Source organism: Micropterus dolomieu, linkage group LG17 (assembly GCF_021292245.1).
Source record: "Micropterus dolomieu isolate WLL.071019.BEF.003 ecotype Adirondacks linkage group LG17, ASM2129224v1, whole genome shotgun sequence".
Lineage (NCBI taxonomy): Eukaryota > Metazoa > Chordata > Actinopteri > Centrarchiformes > Centrarchidae > Micropterus > Micropterus dolomieu.
The window spans coordinates 19,976,377-20,000,811 of NC_060166.1; the positions used below are offsets into that span (position 1 = coordinate 19,976,377).

The window sequence follows — 24,435 nt, forward strand, 5'->3', positions numbered from 1 at the left end:
CAAGTTTCTATCACTGTTACTGGACTTTTTCTATGCAGGAAGCATAACGTTTGGGTGCGCGGAGACATCTGGGTGAAAATGGGCTTAAATCTTTACATTGTTTGTTAAAATTGATTAAAAAACAAAAGATAAAGCCTTTTATATATTGTCTTGTTAGTGGCAAAAATGTACTTTGCCTGTGATGTCAGTATCTGGCGATTAAGAGTTTTTTTTTTGGGAATTTGACATAAAAAGAAAAGGACATTTTCAAATAGTGTCCTTCTGCAGGTGTAGTCCTTACTTTGGTGATCCCAGCGGTGAGCTCAGGGACTGGGGCTGGGACACTGAAACCTCCGCTGGCGCCGATGGGCTCGGCTCACGGACACACGGGCCACGTTCGGTTCCTGACATCAATTGAACTGCCAGAAGGTTTTGACATGAACTTCCCTCCCACTACAACTGACTCCACAGGTAATTTATTTCATGTGCAGTCTTGCCAAACTACCAACTATCTTCACTTGTGTCATCCCTTGAACTTTCATGCCTCCCTCCTGTTTTTTTTAGGCTACCAGTCCCAGAGCAGCAGCACAGCTGACGGGAACCTGCAAAGGCGTGACTCTGCGCGTCGCAGAGCCTCTGCCCACATCCCTATAAAAACTAACCATCTAGTGATTTCTGGCGGTGATGGCTATGAGGACTTCAGACTGACCAATAGCAGTGAAACAGTCGGACGGGATGACAGTACCAACCATCTTTTGCTTTGGAGGGTCTGAGACAACCGGTTCTAATGACCCGCTCCAACTTCCCTCTAGCTGAGAACAGCGCACAAGCTCTTGTCCTTTTCCCTTTCAGACTCCTCACTTTTTGGTGGTGTTGTTTTGGTCCTCTGCTCAGTCCACTGGTATCTATGTGCATATTATGCCTGTCAACTCTCTCTTGGACTTAATGAATATGATCACTTCAAACCCAGTTTTCTTGTGTTAATGTTTCTGGTGGTGTGGTTGTTCCTCACTGAGTGGTCTGTGCGTGTGTATTTCAGGTTTTTATTTTTATTTTTTGGCATTTACGAGTATTGTCTAGAAAAATGTCTTTTAACTCAAGTCTTTACTGAAGGAGACAGGAGATGGAGAAGGGAAATAGGACACTTTCACACGTGGATGGATGTTTAGACAAGTGAAGAAAAGGACAGAAGAGGAAATGTCATTGCACAGGAAGTTGAAAGAGGACATGTAAGTGAACTGAGACACAAGTGAAGCATGTAATTTCTCAGTTTCTTTTTTGGACTTGGACATAAACCTTTTACTCCATCATCACTTATTCTTAGCCTGAACTGCAGACACAATGTCCCCCTGACAACCAGAGGGAAATGTCATGTACAAATATATGAATATCTATGAGTGGAAGCTAAGTAAAACAAACCATCAGAGGCTGTCGTTTGAAGGATATTCCGAATTTGCTAGCTAGAGTTCAAGCTTAGCTTAGAGAGGTTCAGTTGATGTCAGTGAGCTTTTAAAGGAGTCCTTCAACCTGATTGGCCAGGTCTGGGGAAAAAAATGAGAGCTCTGAGATCAGATATTTTTGCTAGGGTGTGATAATACTATCTTCTCCACAATCATTGCTTATAGATGTGCGACTGCTAAAATCAGCTTTTCTCCTGTAAAGGGAAAGTGAATAAGAGCATCATTTAAGTGCAATATGTGGCAAGGGTATCTAACAAGACTATAAACACATGCACACAATCACACACATTAATGCTTACTGAACCTCAAGACATTTGTAAAAAAAAAACAAACATAAATGTGTGTTTTCCCACAGATAATCACATTGTAATTGGTTTTCTTATACAATTTTTTTTTGCTGCCAGTTTAAGATGACATGAACGTAGATGATGCCCACTACTGGAGTTGAGTAGGGAAAAAAGTGCATTGGCGACATTCCTCCATCACAATGCCAAAGCCTTGTGTGTGTTAAAGTTTTGACAAGGAGGGATGTGACAAGATTTCTTTTGCCATGAATGATAAAAAGTTTGTGGAGCGCAAATCAGGAGCTGTTGTTGCAGATTTCTATAGATAACTCTTTAAAGATGACGCTAGGCTGTGTTAGCAGTTAACGATAGTTATGTACAGTATTTATGGTTTTGATTTTTAGCGCCTTGTTTTTACAGCACTTAATTTATAGAAGATGTAGCTTTCACTTTTTCTTTACCGGCTTCATTACCGGAATAGATAAACGGGCATAATAGGGCTTGGGTAGAGAGGTATACAGTAGCAGTGTAACCACACCGTCCGCTCATGGTTCGGCACGCTACACAATGCAGGGTTCTTGTTTTGAAGTTTAATGGCTCTATAAAGGCAGAGAAACCGATACAGAAAGGACTGGCTCTGTAAATCAATCCAGATGTCCATCCCAAAATTCAGGTTGTATCTGAACACAGCTCAATCCTTATCTTGAAACAACACAAGAACACAGTCACTCTTTTGCCTTTTTGGGTGCCAAATGCTAAGATTTGCTTAATATTTCAATTATTTTTCAGCTCCGCAGTGTGTAATGTGGCAGGAAATACAGCGCTAAGATGTATTATTAACAGCCCTAATGCGCAAACCCACACAAACACTGATTTCAGTATTGATTGTTGGAGATGAAGGTGGTGTGTTTGTGAGACAAGAGAGTGCACGAGATGTAGAGTAGGTCAGAAGGACAAATGTTGAGCACCTGCACGTGCCTTCAGAAGGCTAAAAGTTAAGCCATTAGACATACACACAGTGAAAAGTCAGCTCTCCCTCGTCCCACAGCAGATGTCTGGGGATGTGAAGGGTGACTCTGACTTGTCCTTTCACACACACACACACACACACACACACACACACACACACACACACACACACACACACACACACACACACACACACACACACACACACACACACGTTAGCCTCATGCTTTGGGGTTAAGCAGTGATTGTTTTTGATCCCTCCAAGCCTACAAAACCTCATTGCACTTTGCCAGCCATCTGGGAACTTCAGCTCAGATGTCCCACTTCCCAAACGCTTTCACATTAGGTCTACTCTCCCTCTGTGAGAGCGGCTAACCGTTAAGAGGATTGGCTGGTTGTTGTGATAGCTGCTAACTAGCTTGTGAGCTCTTTGCCTCAAGGCCTGTGAGTGTATGTGTGTGCATCATCCACAAGTGCTCTGTTATTCAGTTGAAAAGTATAAAAAGGAGCTTGTTTGTGATTTTTCTGCTCACAATTGAGGTAAAATTCCAACTAGCTGGTGGTAGCCTGTGAAGAACATAGCAAAGGAAATTTCAAGAATTTTGGCAAACAATACAGGACTAGTTTGACATTTTGGGAAACACGCTTGTTCTGTTTCTTACAGTGTTTTGTGAGAAGATTGACACCACTCTCATGTCTGAACGGTAAATATTAAACCACAGCCGGTTAGCTTAGCTTAGCGTAGCATAAAGACTGGATATGGGGGAAACGGATAGGCTGCCTGCCTATGTCCAAAGTTACAAAACTAAATCTGCCTAAATGCTCTAAAGCTCGCTAATTAACACGTCATATCTTGTTTATTATGCAAGTGTAAAAATGCTCAGGAATCACTGTCATTTGCTAAGTTATAGCACATAGCCCCCACAAAAACGTTTTATACACTTTATTTTTTGTACTCACTGAAAGTGAGCTATTTCAGTCTTTGTGCTAAACTAAGGTAACCTACTGCTGGCCTCATATATAACGAACAGACACGAGAGAGTGGTATTAATATAACTCTGAGCAAAAAAGTGAGTTGTTCAATTATTTCTTTAATGTCCTCTAATGTTAAGGTATAAATATTTGTTTTAATGTTCTGAATGATTCACAACAAAATTAATATTTGTGTTCTCAGTGCCAAGAGCTACCAAGTTACCCATAAAGATTATTGCTGTATATCTATACTGGCTGTACACCAATAGGGAGTTAGTATATTTCTGTGAACCGTGAGAAACTGGGGGTGTTTAGAGGGACATCTTGCGTATACCACGCCGGTACTCTGCTGGTACCGGCTCTTTTGAAGCAGTGTTTCTAAAATGTGAGTTGGGCTGGAAAAAAGTGTCACAGCCCCTCAGTTAACTTTTAGTGTGTTTTTAAGCTCTGAGGTCTCTGTGTGAAACATTATTACTAAATGCCCTGGACTGAAAACTATTAGGCAACAATTTCTTTATTTTGATGATTTTCTGAAAACCACTAGCGTCATTTCAAATCAGCCGATTCAGAAAGTTAGCAGTTTGTCTTTAAAATCTGAAAAAGATTTGCTTTAAAAATGTACGTTTCCTCACCAGTCACATAAGTATTGACTGAATATGACTGAATATTCACATTTTCAGCAGTTGCATTTTAGGTTTTGAACCCAGTGTACTGACGTAGGCGCTCTTCACTACACAAAGCATGCACACAGACGCAAACACATCTTAAATATGAAGTAAAGCTCAATGCTAATTTTACCAGGGTTGAGAGAACGAAGCATTGAGAGAATGAAGCAAAGTTGTGTGCCAGTTAAAGAAACGAAAAGATTTACACTTAACACAATTACACTCACCATCACATCAAACCCATCCTTTCATCACTGTAACTTGTAAGTAACCTTCTCGTGCCCGTATGTGAGAGAAGTCTTTATTGTTGTAAATATTGGTATATATTGCCTTTTTTCTGTAAATAGTGCCCCCGCGGTCCTCAATTGTTGATATGAATCTAATGGCATATTTTTATATATTTGTGTAAGGTTTGTTTTTGTTTGTATTTTCCCCCTTCCTTCTCTGGCATGCGCTGTCAGTAATGTTTAAATTATAACTGTCATAGATCTTTCTAAAAGAAGACAAGATGGCCTCTGTTGTTACAGACTGAAAGATAGAGTTTTGGCATTGATGTTTTCACCGGTAGCCATGTTAGCTCCAAAACGTATGTTTGCCTTGTTACGGATGTCTACAGGAAGGAAAACACCTGACTTTTGTTTACTCTGGTTGACATTTTGCAGTTATTATTGTTACAGTCTATCAGAGTTTCTTCCTGTATGTAGCTGTTCTTGTTTTGTCACTGTGGGCTCCTCTTTGTAATTAAATCAGTTCACTGGTGCCCGTTTGTGCCTGTTCTTTCTTCGCCTGGTGAGGTGTGGGTCTCTTTTAAACTAAAGTATGTTTACATGCACATTATTGTCCCCGGTTTTGAGTCTTATTCTGGTCTTAATCATATTTTCAATCAACATAGCCTGAACACATGATCAGGAATCTGAATGAGGGGTTTACATGTCCCGGTATCCAGTCAGCAAATTTCGGTCTTTCAAACCAAGGGCCCTCCAGAGGTGCTCACCCCCTCTGCAATGAGCCATCAGCTGTGCGCCCGTGCATGTACTTCGCTCGCTTTTACCTTGAGCTCAGTCGATTAATCAATTAGTCGCTGAACAGAGAATTAATCAGCGACAATTTAAAAAAAGAATTGTTTAATTATCATTTTTTTAAAGCAAAAATCTTTTTTTTTCTCCAGCTACTGAAATGTTAAGTTTGCTGCATTATTTCAAATTATTGCTGATAACTGACAACTTTTAGGTTTTGGACTGTTTGTCGGGAAAAAAACAAGCAAATTGAAGACCACCTTGTGATCTGGGAAATTTATGATGGCTGTTGTTCACTAACACATTTCCAATATCGATTAATCAATATTGGAAATAATTGTTTGTTGCAGCCCTACATTTGCCAACACTTTATATAAATGGGTGTTACCGCTGGTAGCAAAAACTCAACTTCATTTAGTCACAGTCATTTACACAATCCTTAACATCAAGTGGAAAAAAACATTACCAAAAATGGTACAGCAAAAGTCAGCCAAGGCCGCTGTTGAAGACCAGAATTTTCACTTTGTTTTACAGGTCATCTAATAAAGACCATTTTTCTTTCTTCCACTTGACCAGTGGTTCTCAAACTTTTTCTGTCCTTAAGCAAAATTGGATTTCATTTTTACCAATTGTTGACAATACAGGTGGCTGACTTAAGCAAGATTCAGCATAGCATAGGGTGGTGATGGCGCAGTGGATAAGACACTTAACTTTGGTGTGAGAGACCCGGCTTCAAATCCCCACTGTGACACACCCAGCCAATGTGTCCCTGAGCAAGACACTTAACCCCTAGTTGCTCCAGAGGCGTGCGTCCTCTGATATGTATAGCAATTGTAAGTCGCTTTGGATAAAAGCGTCAGCTAAAATTAATAAATGTAAATAGCAAAATAGCCTTGCTAGCATCAGAGCACTTTTGTTTGTTTATGTCACCACATGGATCACATTCATGCAACTTTAGGTACACTCTTAATGTCTTATTTCTTGAAACATCTAAAAATGTACAGTTTGAATCAACTTGTTGCCTGTTCATCTCTGACCCCGATGACACCTCCCTCTCTCCCTAACAGTAACAATAAATAAATAGATAAATAAACAATAATAAATTTGACTCATGTATGATGATGCCCTCCTCGTCTCCTACAGACAGCGGCATTGACAATTACACAAAGTCACCACTGTGGTTTTTTACCAGCATGCTTCGGAGTCACTCCGCCATTCTTTTTACTTTAAACCACTGACCCACAATGAAGTGTATTGTGATATGATAGCCCTGCAGTATATAGAGGAAAACGGCATGAATGCCCGTCATTCAGGACACACACGCAAATACAAATGTTGGCTCCTTCCCTCCCCTCATGAACACACACACACAAGATGCAGCCCACTTACATCCACACACAGTATTCAAGTGATGCGTTGAACAGTGATGATCTGTGTGGTGAATGAAGGAGGCAGTGCAGACAGCAGCACAGAGATTCATCTGTGACTGACATGAATGACTGACTGACTCACTGGTTCATCCCAGCAGAGGAACGTGGGCCAGTGGAAATCTCCTTCATTCACTGATATCAGATTTACAATATTATGTGTGTGTATTTGGAAAAGCTATGTCATTTATATTTAGTCTGGCATAGTACTGTTCGCTCATATTAACTGCAGTAAAGGAACTGCAGTACTCAATTTAACTACTTTAATCTAACTTTTAATTGAGCTACATTTATTTAGAGAACATCACAAAGGCAACTTTTTAAAATGACATAAAAAATACATGTAATTTGTATTTCATTTCTTGTAACCTTGATAAAATATTTTTCTCATATTGCGTTCTTTGCAACCAAACACCTGAGGGCTTGACCCTGGCCTGGAGTGACTATATTCAGAAGCAGGAGAGACTCCACAGATTATTTTAGATTTAAAGACACAGGGGGCTTAGACCCAAACCTTGTATGGAGCATGAGGACATATTGTACAGCTAAAGTTCAACAATTGAATGCACATTAGAGACAACATATGTAGGTCAGTAGACAAAATAACTCTCCACAGGATTGAAATTGATTTAGAAAATCTAAGTGGGGAGTCCCATGCAGACATAGTTTCAGTATATAACAATAGACCTTAAACACAAAAGACAGTTTGACATGTCACTGGTTCGCTGTTGTTACTGGGGCACTTGAACAGAACAGAGCCACAGTTAATGTTATTAGTACCACCTGTACTTTTCCTACTATGACAAGGTAGAAGGTGCAATTATTTGTGCCATTAAATGGCAGGTGTTTAAGAACAGGACATTGACAGACACCACAGATAATTGCAAACATCTATTTTAATAATTTTATGAACTAAAAACAGGTCAAATCAGTTTTACTGTACAGAGGATGGATCTTTGTTACCCACATGGTCAATATATTTTTTTGAAAATTGTGGAAGTGACTGAGGTAAGTTCAGTTTAACATTTGTGTCAGATAGGTGATTGGCTGTCAGGACAAGGGAACCGATGACTGCATAACTGGCTCTGCCCTGTATCTCTTGAATGACAGACAAAGACTAAAAAAAGAGGCATCAGGGCATAATAGTAATTTTGGGGGGGGGGCTGTTGTGGTATAAATACTGCTGAATGAGATAAAAATGACCAGCAGTGGAAGTAGCAGGAAGATGAAGTGAGTTGTATTAGATCATTTCAAATTCTGTGGTTATATTTAAATATTTTGTATTTATTAATGTGATTTTTAGTAGTTCAGAATGTCTTCTTTTATGTATATTTTTTACTCATCTATTTTAAGTTATTTATTTAATCTGAACACCGTGGGTCTCCTTATAGCCTACAGGGGCCATAAAAGGAGACCTACAGCCATGCATTACGAGCTTCACCCGCCAGGTGGTGAGCCGCAGTCCCTGCTGGTGACACCGACCGACAGAGTGGGATTACACACACATACAGACAGAGACAGACGGGAGTTTCAGTTTGCATCTGTGACGCACTGTGAGCTGTAACGTCTTTTTTTCACACACAGAGTAAGAGTATCCAGAGAGAAGGGGGACCTCGTTTGCCGGCTTTTTTGTTTTTCATCCATTCTGCAACGTCTTTTTGACACCAAACAACAACAGTCCACTACAGGCGATGATGTTCGTTTCTGAACGCTGATTTCAACTCTATTTATTCACCAAACCGGTAAGTGCAACAACTTTTTTTTAACGTTTTAGTAACGGCCTCTCGCATGGGGCTTTTCTCGCCACAAAGCCTGTCCCACCATAATGACCACTTTTACGCACAGCGGTAATGCGTTCGTGACTTTTTCCCGGCCCTATGGGGCATCATATGTGGAAACCTATGTGCTTCTGGACGAAATTAAGTCCCTGCTGTTTTTTCAGCGGGCTTTTATGGCCCAAGACAGCAACGCTTTATAACTTAACAAATGGAATAGCCTACATTTTATTGCGTTGTGACTGTTTATTTTATTTTTATACTGCTATAGCTTTCCAAGTGGAAAGTTAAGTTTTTGCCATTATGATCGTATAATGACAAAGGTTTAGAATGACATTTATAGAGTATAAAAGCCCCTGGTTTTGGCAATTTAATGTATTATTCTGGCCGTTCTGCTATAGACAACCGAATACCTGTTATCCGGTTAATTCAATAGGCTTATAATAATAATAACTCTGGGAACCACAGTGTGTCGTGCTGTCTAATGACAGAGTGAGCGTATGCTTGACGCACTCTCAGGGGTGGGCTACGTGATGACCTCACTGGTAGTATGATCCTCCTCCTGTCTTTTTAATGATGTGAAACGAATAAGTCCTGGTTCTGCTTTATAACCATATTGTGTATATTTTATGATGTGGATGAGACACCTCAAGGCCAGCTGATCACAACAGGGCCAAGCATGCTGCATAGAGACCAACAGAAAGAAGAAACTGTAAAAATGGCCAAGTAGCCTGTTAGTAACAGTATTAAGATTAACACATGGCTCTTACACATTTTTCTCTGTTAGCTCATTTGAAGTTGTCTTATCACCATAATGTATTGCACCACACTGCTGTGGTTTTGACAGGATAAACTGCTGTGTAAGGAGCCCACGACGCTGTGCAAAGAGGGCAGGTGCCCTACTTACACACACTTACACAAGAGCCAAGATCACTGTCATTTTTGGCTGAGGGCTTCTATTGTCCGAGACCAAATTCCTGCATTCTTGTATCAATAAGGCTTTCTCTCACACACAGCCTGTGCACACATGCTCACACAATTTCACCAGAAGAGGGCCATGTACCACTTCACTGGCTTGGGCCTAATATTATTGCGATGCAGGCATTTTAAGGAAAGATTTTATAGGATTTACAAAGTTTATTCATTAGTACCGTCTTGTCACGGCACAGGTGAACAGAGAATTTGATGTACGGTGCTCGCAAAGCATTTAAAATATTTGATGTCACCGATTTTACGAGAAGACAAGCTTCCTGTTTCCTGTACTTTCACCCCTTCTTGTTGGGAATAGAACATGAGTCTGGATATGTGCAGTGGGATTGGTGGCAGTGAGAGGTGTTAAAATCTATCTATCGCAGGGCTTCTGTTTGTTCGGCCAGTGTAGGGTGGGTTTGATCCAAAAGTGTTTCCAAGTTCACACACACACACACACACACACACACACACACACACACGCACACACGCATACTTAAAAACTGCAAGTGAACCCTTCTGTTTTGACTTGTCTGCACTGCGCAGAGCTGCTCATGGCAGCCAATTGCTGGACCAGGTTTCAGCCAGAAAATATGTTTTTGAAGATTATAGTTTATTTTCTTCAAACAACACTAAAACAGCACTGTGCTATCATTATAGTCACTAAAGTATATTGGTCTTACTTGAAAATAACTACTTAGGTCAGTTTGCATGATTCCACAGATTTGTGAGAGGACAACATCATGGTAGCAGCCTCTTCAAGAATTCAATTATAGATCATATTTTGACTATTGAATGCTTTAGAGTTTTGTCTGTATGTGTGAGAGAGAGAGTGAGACAGTCAAGAGATTGAGGGATTTAACATGTTTTTAACCTGCTAAAAATACTATTGAACACATCTGTGGGCCTCTCTCAACACATGCTTTCCTCCTTTAATATTAACAATAATAATCGCAGCATAAAATAGTAATGGAACAAGATATATACAATATATAAATATGTATATGTGTGTGTGTGTGTGTGTATAGAGTTTGTCTTTTTGGGATGAGATTCACATTTTGTTCATTGTATTTTGTGCTGAACTGATGTTACAGTTAACTGCTTGAACTGTGAGGTGGTGTGTGTAGCCATAAATTTATCCTGCCCAAATCCCCATTTTACACTCTACGCCACCCAACATTCACTGTACACTGAATGCATTCATCATTTTGGGAAGAAGCAGAGATGAGAAAGGAAGAAGAAGAAGAAATGAAAGAGATGAGAAAAAGAGAGGAAGATGGGTACAGACAGAACGCGAGAGGAAGATGACAGGGAGAACAAAGTGTGTATGTTGCAGCTGGGAGCTAATAACAAAGGTACAAGTAGGGATTATCATTGTAACTTAACAAACAGATGCAACTCTATTTGAGCATGTGTGGAAGTCAAGGACACAGCTAGGCATTAATTAGGCCATCAATCCTGTCATCTGTCTGTCCATCCGTTCAACCAGAGTGGTTGGGACTGCCTCCAGACGGTCTTCCGTCCCCATGCCACAGCGGCCTGCTTGGCCTCTTCAATGTCAGCCAGGGAACTCCATGCCAAAGACATTCCTACTACGCCAACCGCAGATCCCGATCCAAGCTGGCTCAACGCTTCGCACACGCAGACTGGCGGAGGAGCAGATAATTACAGTTGGACACGAAAACCTGGAAAGATGTTGGCACAAGCATGCAAACACGCTCACCTACTGACACCCACATGTACTTCATACTAGGTTTGCAGCAATGTAAGATTTTCACAGTACTAAAACCAGCTCAGAAAATATCAGGGTTTCACGGTATCACCGTATACGGTATTACACAGTTATTATAATTTCACATCATGACAAAACGGTAGCATTTTTCTTTTTAGTACTGTACTGCAAATGGTATGATAACCGCCAGTTTTCATGCTGCAACCCTGCTACATACACACTCAAGCACAATTACAAGTTATTTTTTAATAGGAAATCAGGATTTGATGGACAGCAGTATCCAAAATATACACCATGCATTCTCCTTCTGGGGAGCAGGTTTTTCTTCATCACCATGTCTCTTGTTTGTATTCATCTGTTTAGCTGCTGCACACTCATGATTTTACAGGAAACAGAGCAAACTAGCAGTCATGCTGCAGTGGGTTTCTGTCGGTTGAGTTCATTCTTTTGAAAGTCACGAAGTGGGAAAGAGTCACTTCCTGGATGTTTCAGCTGTTTTGCCCCGGAAGTTAACAAAGGGCAAGCATGTCATGGGGTCTAATTTATTGTTAGCTATTTTTCTGTGAATTGTGTTGAGAAAAAAAAATGCCTTGAAAATAAAAACTACACCTATGTGATAAATTACTCCTTGCCTGGGACCAAATTAGACTTCAAAAACTATAGATTAAATACTAAGGATAATCATACACATTAGTGGAAAGTAACTAATGCACATTTACTCAAGTACTATACTCTTGTACTTTACTTGATGTAAAGCTGTAACTAACAGTTATTTTCATTATTAATAAATCTGTTAATTGTCAATTTAGTCTAATAAATGACAAGAAATGCCATTCACAATTACTTAAAGCCCACAGTGGTGATGGGACAGACAGTTCAAAACCTACAGATACTTAATTTACTGTTTGAAAAGCACCAGAACCAGAGAATGAACATTTTTGCTTAAAAAATTACTGAAACTATGACTCCATTATCAAACTAGTAGTCGATTGGTTGTTGCAGCCTTACTTCACTACATTTCAGAGGGATTTTCTTTTACTTTTGTACTTGACATCTATAATTAATAACATATTTGTAGATTAAGATTTTAAATATAAACATATATGTTAATAAAATACTTACGATACTGTAATTACATAAGTGGTTTGTAGTTTTACTGAATTTCTGAAAGAATTTACTTCTAATGGAGTATTTTTATAGAGTGGTATTTCTACTTTTACCTAAGAAAACGATGGGAGTCTCATCACTGCTCCTACATTATACTGACATACTGTATTTGTACTGGGGCGGCACGGTGGTCTGGTGGATAGCACTGTGGCCTCACAGCAAGAAGGTTGTGGGTTCAAACGGTTGCCCAGCCTTTCTGTGTGGAGTTTTGCATGTTCTCCCTGTGTCTGCACCGGCTTCCTCCCACCTGCGGCCTAGGTTGATTGATAAATTGTGAGTGTGACCGGTTGTTTGTCTATGTGTAGCATACATCCGCTAATGCGATGGATTGGCGACCTGTCCAGGGTGTACCCCGCCTTTTGCCCGATGTCAGCTGGGATTGGCTCCAGCCCCCCGCGACCCTGTATGCAGGATAAGCAGTTGGATGGATATATTTGCACCTTGATTGGCCAGTCACATTTCAGGAGACTTGGTTCAGTCGTGATCTCACCCTGCTTGGCCCAAGTTCATAACCTTTGCCCCTCCGTCTCCTCCATCTGCCCTGTCACTCCCTACTGTGTGCTGTTTAATGACACACTCTTAAAAATAGCCAAAAGAGGGTGCAGACATTTGCAACTCGCCAGTAACCGATCGCTGGCTTTTAGTTGCCAGAGCAAATCACACACCAGCATGTCAGAGTCAATCTCTTTGTGACGAGGCACAAGTGAGTGACTGTGTGTGTCTGTGTGTGTGTGTGTGTGTGTGTGTGTGTGTGTGTCATATTTTGGAGAGGATCAACACAATCCCTCATGTGAGGAGTGCTACAGACATGCCCCGTTTGAAAACAAAACCGCTGAGTAATGACGATGTAACAAGCCAACGAGCCAAGGAAATTGAACCTCTCGTCTGTAGCCGCACTTTTATAGAGTTATTGAATATAACTCAAAACATAGCATATTTAGACCCATAACTATATGTGAGCGTGCGTGTCTGTGGTTGGGTTTGCATGTTGGGGGCAAACTTTTTTCACCCTCCTCCATGGAAAGTTATAAGGAACAGCATCCACATATGTACTATCAGCCCAATGAGTACACATATGGAGTTGTTTACCATGTTTAACATTCCCGGAGCTCTGCTGAAGATTCCTAGCTTACACTCACTCTGGCATTCACATCTCCAAAGAGGGAATGTCTCTATTTGGACTCACTGACCCAGCAGGCCATTAAAGTGATAGTTTGACATTTGCTAAATACACTTGTTTTCTTTCTTGCAGAGATGGATTAGTATATTGATACCACTCTCGTATCTGTCTGTTCAATAGGAATGTAGATCTAGGAGGCGGTTAGCTTAGTTTAGCACAAAGACTGGAAACAGCTAGCCTGGCTCTGTCAGAAAGTCACAAACTTAGTTAAAGTTATATAATTTGTTTAGTCTTTATAAAAAGCTAAGTGTAAAAATTACAATTTGCAGTTTATGTGGGACTTTTTGCTATTTCTCTGCCGAGTGCTGTGGCTTTCTGGAGTTTCTGCTAGTTGCATGGCAATCCCACAGTGATTACAGTTAGGGTGATCTTTTTATGGCTTAAACGGACAAGATGTAACATGGTAATTAGTGAGTGTTAGAGGTGCTGGTGAGTGGATTTTTGTCACTTTTGTACAGATGTAGACCACCTGTTTCTTCCTGCTTTGGGTCTTTATGCTAGCCTAAGCTAACCCGTGGCTTTCTGCTCAACTAAATTTTGGCAAGAAAGCGACTAAGCTTATTTCATAAAATCTAAAACTTTTCCTTTAAGATACAGTTCTTCAATGTGTTCACCTCTCTGCAAAGCTGAAATAGACAACTCTTCTCTTTATCACTTCAGCAGGAGACAATAAGCCTTGTTCCCACCTGCAAACAGGACATCTACAATTAGCCTCACATCAAACAGCTCTTTTCAGTACTCACCATTTCATTAAAAAATGGAGAGTTGTACAAATCTGTAAGACAGGCGACGAAAATCTCTTTTGTCTACCTGAGCTCAGCTACTTAGGTTCTAGCTAGAAGAGTAGATTTTTCCACTGACTCAAACAGTAATTAACTAAATCCTCTGTATTTGTTCGACAAATAGAGATGACATGTTGGGAGTGTTGTTTTTACACAGCATACACATGTTTGTGTGTGTGAAAAAGGGAAATTGTTCTATTACAGTGTGTGTGTGTGTGTGACTTGTAAAAAGCTGGCATGTGTGTATCTGTTGTGAATTATAAGTAAGGTGTTGGAACATAAGAAGTTAATTTACGTCTACCGTTAATAATGCTGGTGATGTAAGGGAAAATACCAGACTCTGAAAAAACACTTGGTCTCACACATTTTCGTAACTCAGATTGCCCCAGGTTCTGCTTTCGTTGTTTGAAAACTCTTTTGGACAACAAGCAAATAGATTATTTTAATTAATATTTAATTAATTTATAGCCAGAATTGGTTTGTGGGAGGCATTTTGTCAAGGTTAGGGTTAGTTAGCAAAGTGTCCTTTATCTCCTCATTAAGAATGCTTTTTATTAGAACTAGTGCAATGTTGGCTTGCTTTTAATGAGGCAGATATTAAAATCTGGATGAATGAAAAGCAAAATGGTCTTAAACACTTTCAAAGTTTCAAGGTAACTTAAAAATTTGCAAAACAGGACTAAATGACCTCTAAAAAAGCACCATTAATGGTCAGTGAAAGTCAGGCAAACAAAGTCACGCTTTCATATTGCTCACTTATGAAATCTGACCTCAGAGGAGGATAGAAGGATGGACATAGTGGTTGGGAAGCAATTTTCTTATTGAGGATTGAGCCTAAAGAATATGTGAGTTTATGTCTCACTATAAGGTGTGGCATCTGTTTCTACTAAACAAAAGGAAAGGCAACGATTATGTTGTATCACCAGAGTTTCCTTTGCATGCATAAGATTTCATGGTGGCTGCAGGACATTAGGACTGCGTATACTGTCAGCCTGCTGTATTGTGGGATCTCCTGTTGCTGCAGTGGTATTACTCTGGCGGTATCACACCATAAACAAGTGAACACCTTACTGCGTCTGTCTTTCTTGTCTGTTCTTCCTCTTACCTTCTCTCTCTCTCACTCTCTCACTCACTCACTCACTCTCTCACTCTCTCACTATCTCTCTCACTCTCCACTCTCTCTGGTCAGTTCAACCTCTCTCGTTCCAACTTAGTGATGTCTCACTCAAGAGAGGTGCGTTGAGTTTCTGCTGGTGTACAGTTCCACTGGAAAAACATGACGACTGACACCACGTTAACCCAAGGACACAGAGAGGAGGAATGACGGACACAAAGAGGCAATGGGAGAAACACATCCACAGACGTGTGCGGAGACACCTGCCCAGTTATCAGAGACGCTTCCCATAATGAGACATTGTCTGAGCACTAACGTAGAAAGTGTTGGCGTAAATCAGCCTTTCCTTTGCAGATAATGGGCACCTCCATTAAGCCAAACAGAGGGTATGGTTGTCCCGAGCACGTCGTTGTGATACACATGCACATTATCTCTTGGTCCACGAAATGTCTGATGGATAATAGAGTGTAATTACCTTAAACCGTTTTTTTTTTGCCGGCTCAGTTCTTTCTTATTGCAATTCACTCCATGGGCCATAAGATAATTCTCATGTGCATCACAATGAGGTGTTCCCCAAGGCTGGACACGCTACGCAATTTGACCTAGAGCTTAATAGGTAGCCATTATCGGCATTGGGAACCTTTGTCAGGCCTTTCTACCTCATGATAAAGAGGGAAATCCGCATTTCATCAGCCACTTTTGAAGCACCTAAGGAGCATTCATTGTCGTTCATACTACCAGAATGCATCAACATAAGCATTACTCTGTTTTAACCTGGATCAAGGCTAAAGCAGGGATACATCTCAGCCTTATGGACCAAAAAAAAGGATAATGTCACTGCCCCATGAAGATGATGTTTATCCAAAATGTCTTTGCCGTGACAATGCATTTCTGAGATGATCTAATGGATTTTCAAAGGATTTTATGAGCCTAACGGAGGATTTCTCAAACTGTAGAGGAGCAAGTTATCCTTCAACTGATCTGTCCTTCTCTGACGATGCGTCACTACACCTACACAGAAATAAACTCGGTAGAAAAAAGTCATGATTCTGTGGACTGTCACCATTATTCATACCAGTAATATAATCCCAGGACAAAGCAAGTCTATGGACTTTACTTTTTGAACAACAAGGAAGCCAAAAAAAAGTATAAACCTGACCTGGTCTGTAGTCAGACTTAACCTGGTCAAAATCGTTCTAAAGTTCTAAAAAATTTTACTATAGCTTTGGTAAAAACCAGAAAGATAGTTCGGGACGGCAACTGCTGCTACTACACTCAACATGACATACTCCACTCAGTACAACAGTGTGTGTGAATACTATAACCTCTCAGCAAACCTCTCTGAACCACATTGCTTCCTCAAATGCATTTTGGGTAAGGTTAAGACCATGTGCTTTGATGAGTTTGTACTTCACAGGAGACCCTTTGCAATATGGCAACTTACTGAAGCTGTCCATGTCCTAATGCATAAGGCATGTGTTGCTGCTTCACTGTTAAATTTGCGTATACTGCTGCAGCTAAACATAGAATTTTAGTAAGCCCTAGCATCCACCTATAGCCTCAGATATCCGGTTTCCCCGGGGAAAAGTCTATCTATCACTTCCCAATCTCTGCTGTGTTTAACTCAGTGTAACTTATAGATACTGAAAAGGTCAGAAACCTATCCACCAGATATAAACTATGTACATATTCTCTATTCACATAATATGTCAGGGTTGGCTGACTGAGCGTCCCTGTGGTTTAGAAGAGTCTTTGAATGGAGACGTTCTAAATCAGTTGTTAACAGCTGGTCTGACCACAGGGTCCACATTTCTTTGTAGTCATTGACTCACAGTCCATACATAGGCTAACGCAAGTGTGGAACTGCACCAAAGAACGAGTAATTGCCGAAAAACCCAATGACATTAAAAGGATTGCAACTGCATTGAGAACTAATACATGATAATATACCAAAACACTGTTATTTTACAGCATGGCATGCTATAAAGACTGATAATAACATGGCAATAAAACAGTTGACTTGCTGAAAACAGAAGAAAAGCTATTTTAAGCCAGGCTCTCTTATTAAAAATTTACTTGTGATACATACATTTAGTCATGTTGTTTTGTGTATGCTACTAGCATACATCCGCTAATCACTGAAGCAGTACTTCAAAATTTAATTTGTCTCAGGCCTTGTATTGCATCTTATCCCAGATTTTCTCTCCCACATTTCCTCTTGCTGTCTACTGTGAAATGTTGTATAAATGACAAAATACCATAATATTATTTTTCTTTAAACTCACTTGATCCCTTTTTCCTGGAAGAGGCTTATTTGAGGTGCCACAGGACTGCAAAGCAGGGCATTAACACTCTTCAACTTTCCGTGCATTTTTAAAATCCAATTTATTTGCCTTGATTGACTAAGCCGATGTGTTTGAATGTTTACTTGGCCAGGTAGTCTACCTAAAAATGTTATGAAACCATCTTGCTTTGCCGTGACAGAAATCAGTTAAGAGGTCTCCATTACAGGAGTTAATGCCAGAATCCTGTTTCAAGTCATAGCCAATCAATAACACTGATGACTCAGCAGATGGCTCATTGTTCGCTATGATCAGAAGTTAATAATGGCAGATCTCTAAGCGTGACTGAAACAGATTTTTATGCCTGGAGACTTGACACTGCTGTGGCACTAAGGATAAGATCAGAACAGTGATCTTCACTGTAGAGTCTCATGTCTCAACAGAATCCTGCGTACTTCAAAAACACGGCTCATTGTTTGGAAGGCAATAACGTGTGAGCTCGACCCCGCTTTACCCATGATCTCTCCTGCTGCTCAGCCACCTCAAACTGAAAGGCGAGGAGTTCCACTCATTCTTGTGTTTCCTCTTTTGTGGTTCCTTCCTTCCTTCACAGCTTCATCCAGTTGGATTTCTCTGCTCAGCTGCTGCATGACATCAAGGAGCCAGAAATATGCTCTCAAACACATTAACTGCGACATCGGTCCTCGCCCCACAAACCGCCACAGAAAAGAATAATGTTTTTGTCATGACTTCGCCATTACTTCTTTATTATTACTATTTTTAGGTCCCCTGGACAAAACAGAAAATGTGACTGGTCATCTGATGTTGTCGCGACTTGTCATGTGAATGTGTCAAACAACAGCACTGAGGGTTTTGGGTAATTACTGTTTTACTGTTTGGGAAAAGTCATCACGCTCTTCTCTCTTTCCTTTGAGGTGTTTTTAAGTTTTTATTCTGTTTTGCTGTTTTCGTCTAGTCACATAAAATGACGAATGCATGGTGGGCGTTGGTGTCGTTTGGCTTCTTTGTTGTTGTACGCTGGGATATTCTGAGAGGTGTTAATATGTTGTTATATCCTGCTCTTCCTCTGCTCCTCTCCTCCTCATCTCTCCCTCTGTTTCTGTTTTTTTCTTTGTCTCTCTCATTCCTTCTCTCTACTCCTCCTACCCACGCATCCATCTGACTGCAGCCACCAAACCCAAGCACATGGCTGACACAGGCGTGGAGCCAGCCGGGTTATGGAAAAAGGAAAGGAATAAAATGCAATTACAGGATTGACAGCTCAGTAGCTGAGGACACAAGTCTAATGAGGGTAGAAAGAGCATGTGGAAGAAAAGTATGAGATTGGGGTTTAGTTTTGTGATTTTGCCATAAGGCTAGAGAAAGGCCTTTCTAAAAGTCAACTTCAATGCCAATGTTGAAGCAAGAAAGGGCGATGATGAAGTAAAAGTAAGAGATGCTGTTGTATAGCTATAAGCTGTGGAGGGAATGGAGGGATTAAAGGCAGATAAATAAGGAGGCAAATATTTCTTAAAGCAATAAACCAGTAAAGTATATTGTGGTATTTACGAATCTTGCTTTTAGCGTCTGTTTCCAGTTTTAGATGAGCTCTAGTCTAAGATAAGCTAACCAGCTGCTGGTAAAAGTGTATTTCCCAGAGTGTGGAGCTACTCCTTGAAAATATGATGGAGACTTCTGCACTGCTGAAGGTCCGAGTAGCACCTCGTCATGGACAGACTAAAGTAAAAGAAGGATGGGTGTTTTAAGGTGGACAAGGCCATCCATGGACACGGGTGGTCACGTGCCTGTAGGTCCAGTGGAAGTTCCATGTGTGGCGGTCACTTTTGTAGTGGGTTTGTGGGGAAAACCTCAGACAAAATGGATTTAAATACAAATGCATCACATGCAGACAGTGCTGGCTTGGATGGGCTGGCTGTGAATGGCTGACTCCAGAGGGCTGTGGTCAGGGAGCTGGCACGTTTTGAACATCCTTTTTGGACATGCTTTTACATGCATTTTATTTCAAGCACATTCTTGACCTGTGGATAGCCAGCAGGTGAAATAGTTGACAAACTCTGCTGTTCCACATTTACAGAATAGACTTAAGACTTCGAGAAAGTTAGAGACATATTCCTAAGAAAGACTTAGGAACAATTTAATGGCACATAATGGAAAAACAACTTTCAGCAGATGCAGTTTGTGCCCCTTCCTCGAATGCACAAACCTTTTCAAACAGGTTAAATGTAAAGACAGTATGAACTGACCTGGATAATGGTTTTGCATGAAGACATTTCTTGTCCTTCAAATCTCTCCTTCGGGGTCTTGTTTTAGCACACACTACCCAACATTTGTAAAATACTGTGCTGCTGTATGCTGATGATTTCGAATTATATGCTTTCATCACGCGATAAATCAGTTTCACCTCGCTCTGCTGGAGTTGAAGTACAGTCAGTTCAGTGGGCTCACGTCTAGAGGTCAAGAGAGGTTCTCTGTGGAAAACCAACATTCCTCAACCCCTCTATCCCAGTCCAATTTGTTACTTGACACTTTCCAAAAAAGAGGTACTTAATTGCAGGTCCCATTTTTGTTTTGCTCTCTCTATCATTGTCGTTTTATTGATCATTTTTTCCCCTTTTTTCAGCTGTGTGTGCTTGTGCCTTGTGTGTGTGTGTGTGTGTGTGTGTGTGGGTGCATGTTTGCATATAGATGTACGCATGTGTGACTTGTAATTAGCCTCTTGCTCTGGTCTGTATGGCATTTTAACAAATGCTTCTATATATATCATGCTATCAGGCTGAAGTTTTAGCAATACCACTCCCTGCTACTTTCTCCTCTTTCCATCCCTCCCTCCCGCTTTCTCGCTTCTCTTCCTCTACAGCTCTATCGGTCCTTCAGCCCTGTGTTGTTTTTTCAAACTAGTGGTTTTTCGATCCTCGCTTTATCTTTCTCTTCCTCCCTGAAATTATGCTTCAGCAGCCTATCATTGGCATGAGGGCCTCTCCGTACCAAAATCATAAACTCGTTACATTTTTTATTTTCTTGTTTACATAAGGCACAGCTTGGTGTTGGCTGAATGTTATGGCATTCCGTGTGTGTGTGTGTGTGTGTGTACATATGTGTGTATGTGTCAAGTATATAGTATAAATGAATGCGCAGATAATGTGCACAAGACTATGTGAAGGCATACCATCCCCACACACTTTCTGCACATAGACATTACATGCGGTATAGGTATATATGCTGTTTGTGTGTGTGTGTGTGTGTGTGTGTGTGTGTGTGTGCTGACCACACATAGAAAGAGAATGAATAGGTTTGAATGGAGAAGTGTTCATTTGGTTGCTAACTAATGTTTAAAACATTATGTTTTGCTGTGTGGTCAAAGGTTAAGAGTTGCATTAAAGTGGCCTCACCCCCCTCTCTCTCTCTCTCACACACACACACACACACACACACACCCTGTTTTAGCTGTGATAGAAGGGGCATGTCCTAAAGACGTCAGGGGTGTGCCTGTGGTCAGAGTGACAGTATAAGACACAGGCAGGTACAATGAATTCTCCATTCAGCTACACAGACTTGACTTGAGTTTTGTGTCATTTCTCTGACTTCTCGAGTTGTATTTTAGTTTTAACTCCGTCACAGTTAAATCTTTAGAAAATTTTGATTTTTACAATCTTAATTTTTTAATTAGTGAAGTCCAGACCAGTTGTAATTTTTGAGTTTTTGTCCAAGAAGCACCAAATTCGACTTCATCAAGTTTTCGTGTCGTTTTAGACAGCTGCAAGAAAGTTAGAGCATATTTGAGTTTGGTCCTGACTCAGCATTTGTAGCAGCATACGCAGCATCCTCGCTGAGTTGCCACAGCAACTGTGTCAGTCAGCTGTAAGTCTGGCGTAAGTATTCTGCTCTCACTTTCTCCTCTCTCTACCATTATCTGGCACTTGTCTTACATTCTCTTTTTCTTTAGCTACTGTAGCCATAATGTTTTCCTCCATCTTTTCCCCTCATCTCTCTTCTTTCTGCTCCTCTGCTTTCTACTTTTGGACTGAATACTCCATTACATTCCCTCAGTTCCTCATCTCTTCATCCGTTCTTCTTCTTGTCATCTTTCTTCTGTCGTTCAGTTCTTTCTCTCTATTTTGTTTAAATGTCATGTTTTTGCTTCAGTCAGTGGCTGTTTTACAAGCCTCTTTGGGGGAAGAAAAAAACATTCTTTATATTGGGCTGTCAATCTTTGGCATTTTCTGCTGCATCAGTCATTACACGGCTATCTCATACTATCCTTTTCACAATGATTGAAGTTGTGCAGGATGTAGTGTGATAGTGTTGTGACATAGTGTTGTGTGAATTTTTGAAAGTAAAATCTCAACCTGCTGAATGCTGACAGACTGAGGTTTCCCCCTGAAAGAAATTGTCTTGTCCTGTAATTGTGGCCACAAATGGGAACTCAGTGCTACAAACTTTCTTCTTTTATTTTGTCACTTGCTTAATTAACAGGGTGTTGTAGGGCATACAGTAGATGTAATGATTGCAGCAAACAATATTTGCGTCACCAAATTGCTATAGCTGTTTGGCAAATTAATTTTTTTTAATAGGATTCCGGATAGTCAGTATCGGGAATGCATTTGTTCTGCAACTGTCACACTCTAGACCTGTTATCACATGTTCAATGGAGCGAGTCAAGCAAATCTGGAGGGATAGAGATAAAAAAAGGCCAGATTTTCATTTAAAATTTCAGAAAAGTTAGTATGAATATGCCTCATTCACTGATACGTAAGCATATTTGCTGCCACTGGACTTGAACCTTATTTCTCTGCTTGTCGGGTGTACACCCCGCTGACTGCTCTGCTGCCGTTTTAATGTCACATCAGTGCAGAAAGATTGTCCTGGTAGAGCTTCTCCTTTCATTTATTTCTGATGTCCTAAAAAAAACCCACAAAACATCCTCATTTTTTGATTACATGAAGAAATGCTCATTGCCCAAAGACGGCTAATGTCAAGTCAGCATGTGTTGGCAAAAATGAATATGTAGCAGAATGAATAAGTGCTTTAAATGTCACAAGAAAAGCCCTGGTTCATTCACTCCGGTCCATAAAAAGAACCTGATTCATGTTAAATGTTATTTACGGCATTTACAACTGCTCCTTACCTCCCTGTCACTTGGGTCACTGCGCTCTGGATAAGCCGCAAAAATGACAAGTGTTTTTTGCCATGTGAGTGTGTGTGGCTTTTATGTGAGCATGTGCATGTACTGTGTGTGTGTGTGTGTGTGTGTGTGTGACAGAATGAAAAGATTTGGCTTGTGGTGTTATCAATTGAGATGTCATGTTGTTATATATCATGCTTATTTGGCTTTGGTGACACTTAACAGGTCAATAAATTGTGTTTGCAAAAAGGGCACAGTTGTGTTGACTGAGGGGACACGGTGGATTTTTATGTGAACCTGAGCATGTTTTCAACTCCTGTCTCCTTTAGATCATATGTACATAGAAGAAATCTCTGAAGAAGATGAGGAACCACCTTTACAGCTCAGCTCTTGTCCTTCTAATGGTAAATATGTGCAATTGTGTGTTTGTTTTCATGCGTGAAATTTTTATGCTAAAAAAAAAGGATGTGTGAACTTTTAAAGGTTTGTTGTTCTTTTCATCTGTCATTTAGTTTGGCTCCTTATAGACCGGGTGGTATGTACGTTATGATTTAGTAAGTGTTGCACTTACTGCAAACCTCCACTGACTCATGAGCTTGTCTGTGTCTGTGTGTGTTTGTGCCTTCCAGGTGTTCAGCTGTGGCGGGACTGCAGCAGTGCAGTGTCGGTGGGGGGAAGGGTGTGTGTGTCTGCAATGCCCCGCTGGCCTGGAGCCTTCCAAGGTGAGACTATAAAATGAAATAAAATGATTAATAACAACTTAACCGGCTCTGAGGGACAGTTTATTTTCTCGTCGCACATTGAATGCAACTCCTCTCTAACCTTATAATTTATGTTTAGGGTCATTATAGTCAACATAAATCAAGTTATTTGCTTCCATAAATCATTGTTTAATCAAGGCAAACATGTATGATGGTTCCTTTTATAACCAAAGGGGGATTTTTTTGCCAAGGTGTGTCATGTTTCTCTTTTGTAGCAGTTTGCATTTACATAGTGGTTACAGATCACATGCTGTTACTGATACAACAAAAACTACCATTCATTACATAGACATTTGTATTTACCTTTGTTGAACAGTCTATGGCACTTTAAGTCCAGTTAACACAGACAGGACTTATAATTAAAAGCTACCTATCAGTCCGTTACAAGTTATGACAAGTTTTAGACTGCTACCCTTTGGCAGCATCAGAGTGATGCTTCATTTTGTGCTTTTGCAGCCTCTTTTTTGCATCTTTTCTCAGTTTAGAAGTGTTTTCTGTATTGCCAGGCTTGTGGGCAGATCCAAAATCCAACAGAGGAAGTGCAATGCCGATCATGCCCAGCTGGCAGCTTTTCAGGCGCATTCAACTCTGAACTTTGCCGTCCACACGCCTCCTGCAAGATCCTAGGCCGCAAGGTTGCAATCCCTGGAACTGCGACCTCTGATGCCGTCTGTGGGGACTGTCTGCCAGGGTAAGGGCTGCTGGTCTGTTTCTCAGTTTGTATGTTTGTCTGTCGTCAGTTTACCTGTCTGCCTGTT

General features: G+C 40.6%; 2 protein-coding genes across 2 annotated transcripts in view; both read left to right on the forward strand.

Annotated features, from left to right (window-relative positions):
* LOC123985644 (rho guanine nucleotide exchange factor 17-like) overlaps positions 1-5,088 on the forward strand; it is a 72,330-nt gene extending 67,242 nt beyond the window's left edge. The window contains exons 24-25 of the mRNA XM_046073368.1: positions 268-450; positions 544-5,088. Coding sequence (XP_045929324.1) covers positions 268-450; positions 544-752 — 392 coding nt within the window. The 3' untranslated portion in view covers positions 753-5,088. The remainder of the gene's footprint in view (positions 1-267; positions 451-543) is intronic.
* Positions 5,089-8,294: 3,206 nt separating this feature from the next.
* The window catches only part of relt (RELT TNF receptor), a 30,478-nt gene continuing 14,337 nt past the window's right edge, over positions 8,295-24,435 (forward strand). The window contains exons 1-4 of the mRNA XM_046074885.1: positions 8,295-8,514; positions 23,246-23,320; positions 23,546-23,638; positions 24,184-24,368. Coding sequence (XP_045930841.1) covers positions 23,279-23,320; positions 23,546-23,638; positions 24,184-24,368 — 320 coding nt within the window. The 5' untranslated portion in view covers positions 8,295-8,514; positions 23,246-23,278. The remainder of the gene's footprint in view (positions 8,515-23,245; positions 23,321-23,545; positions 23,639-24,183; positions 24,369-24,435) is intronic.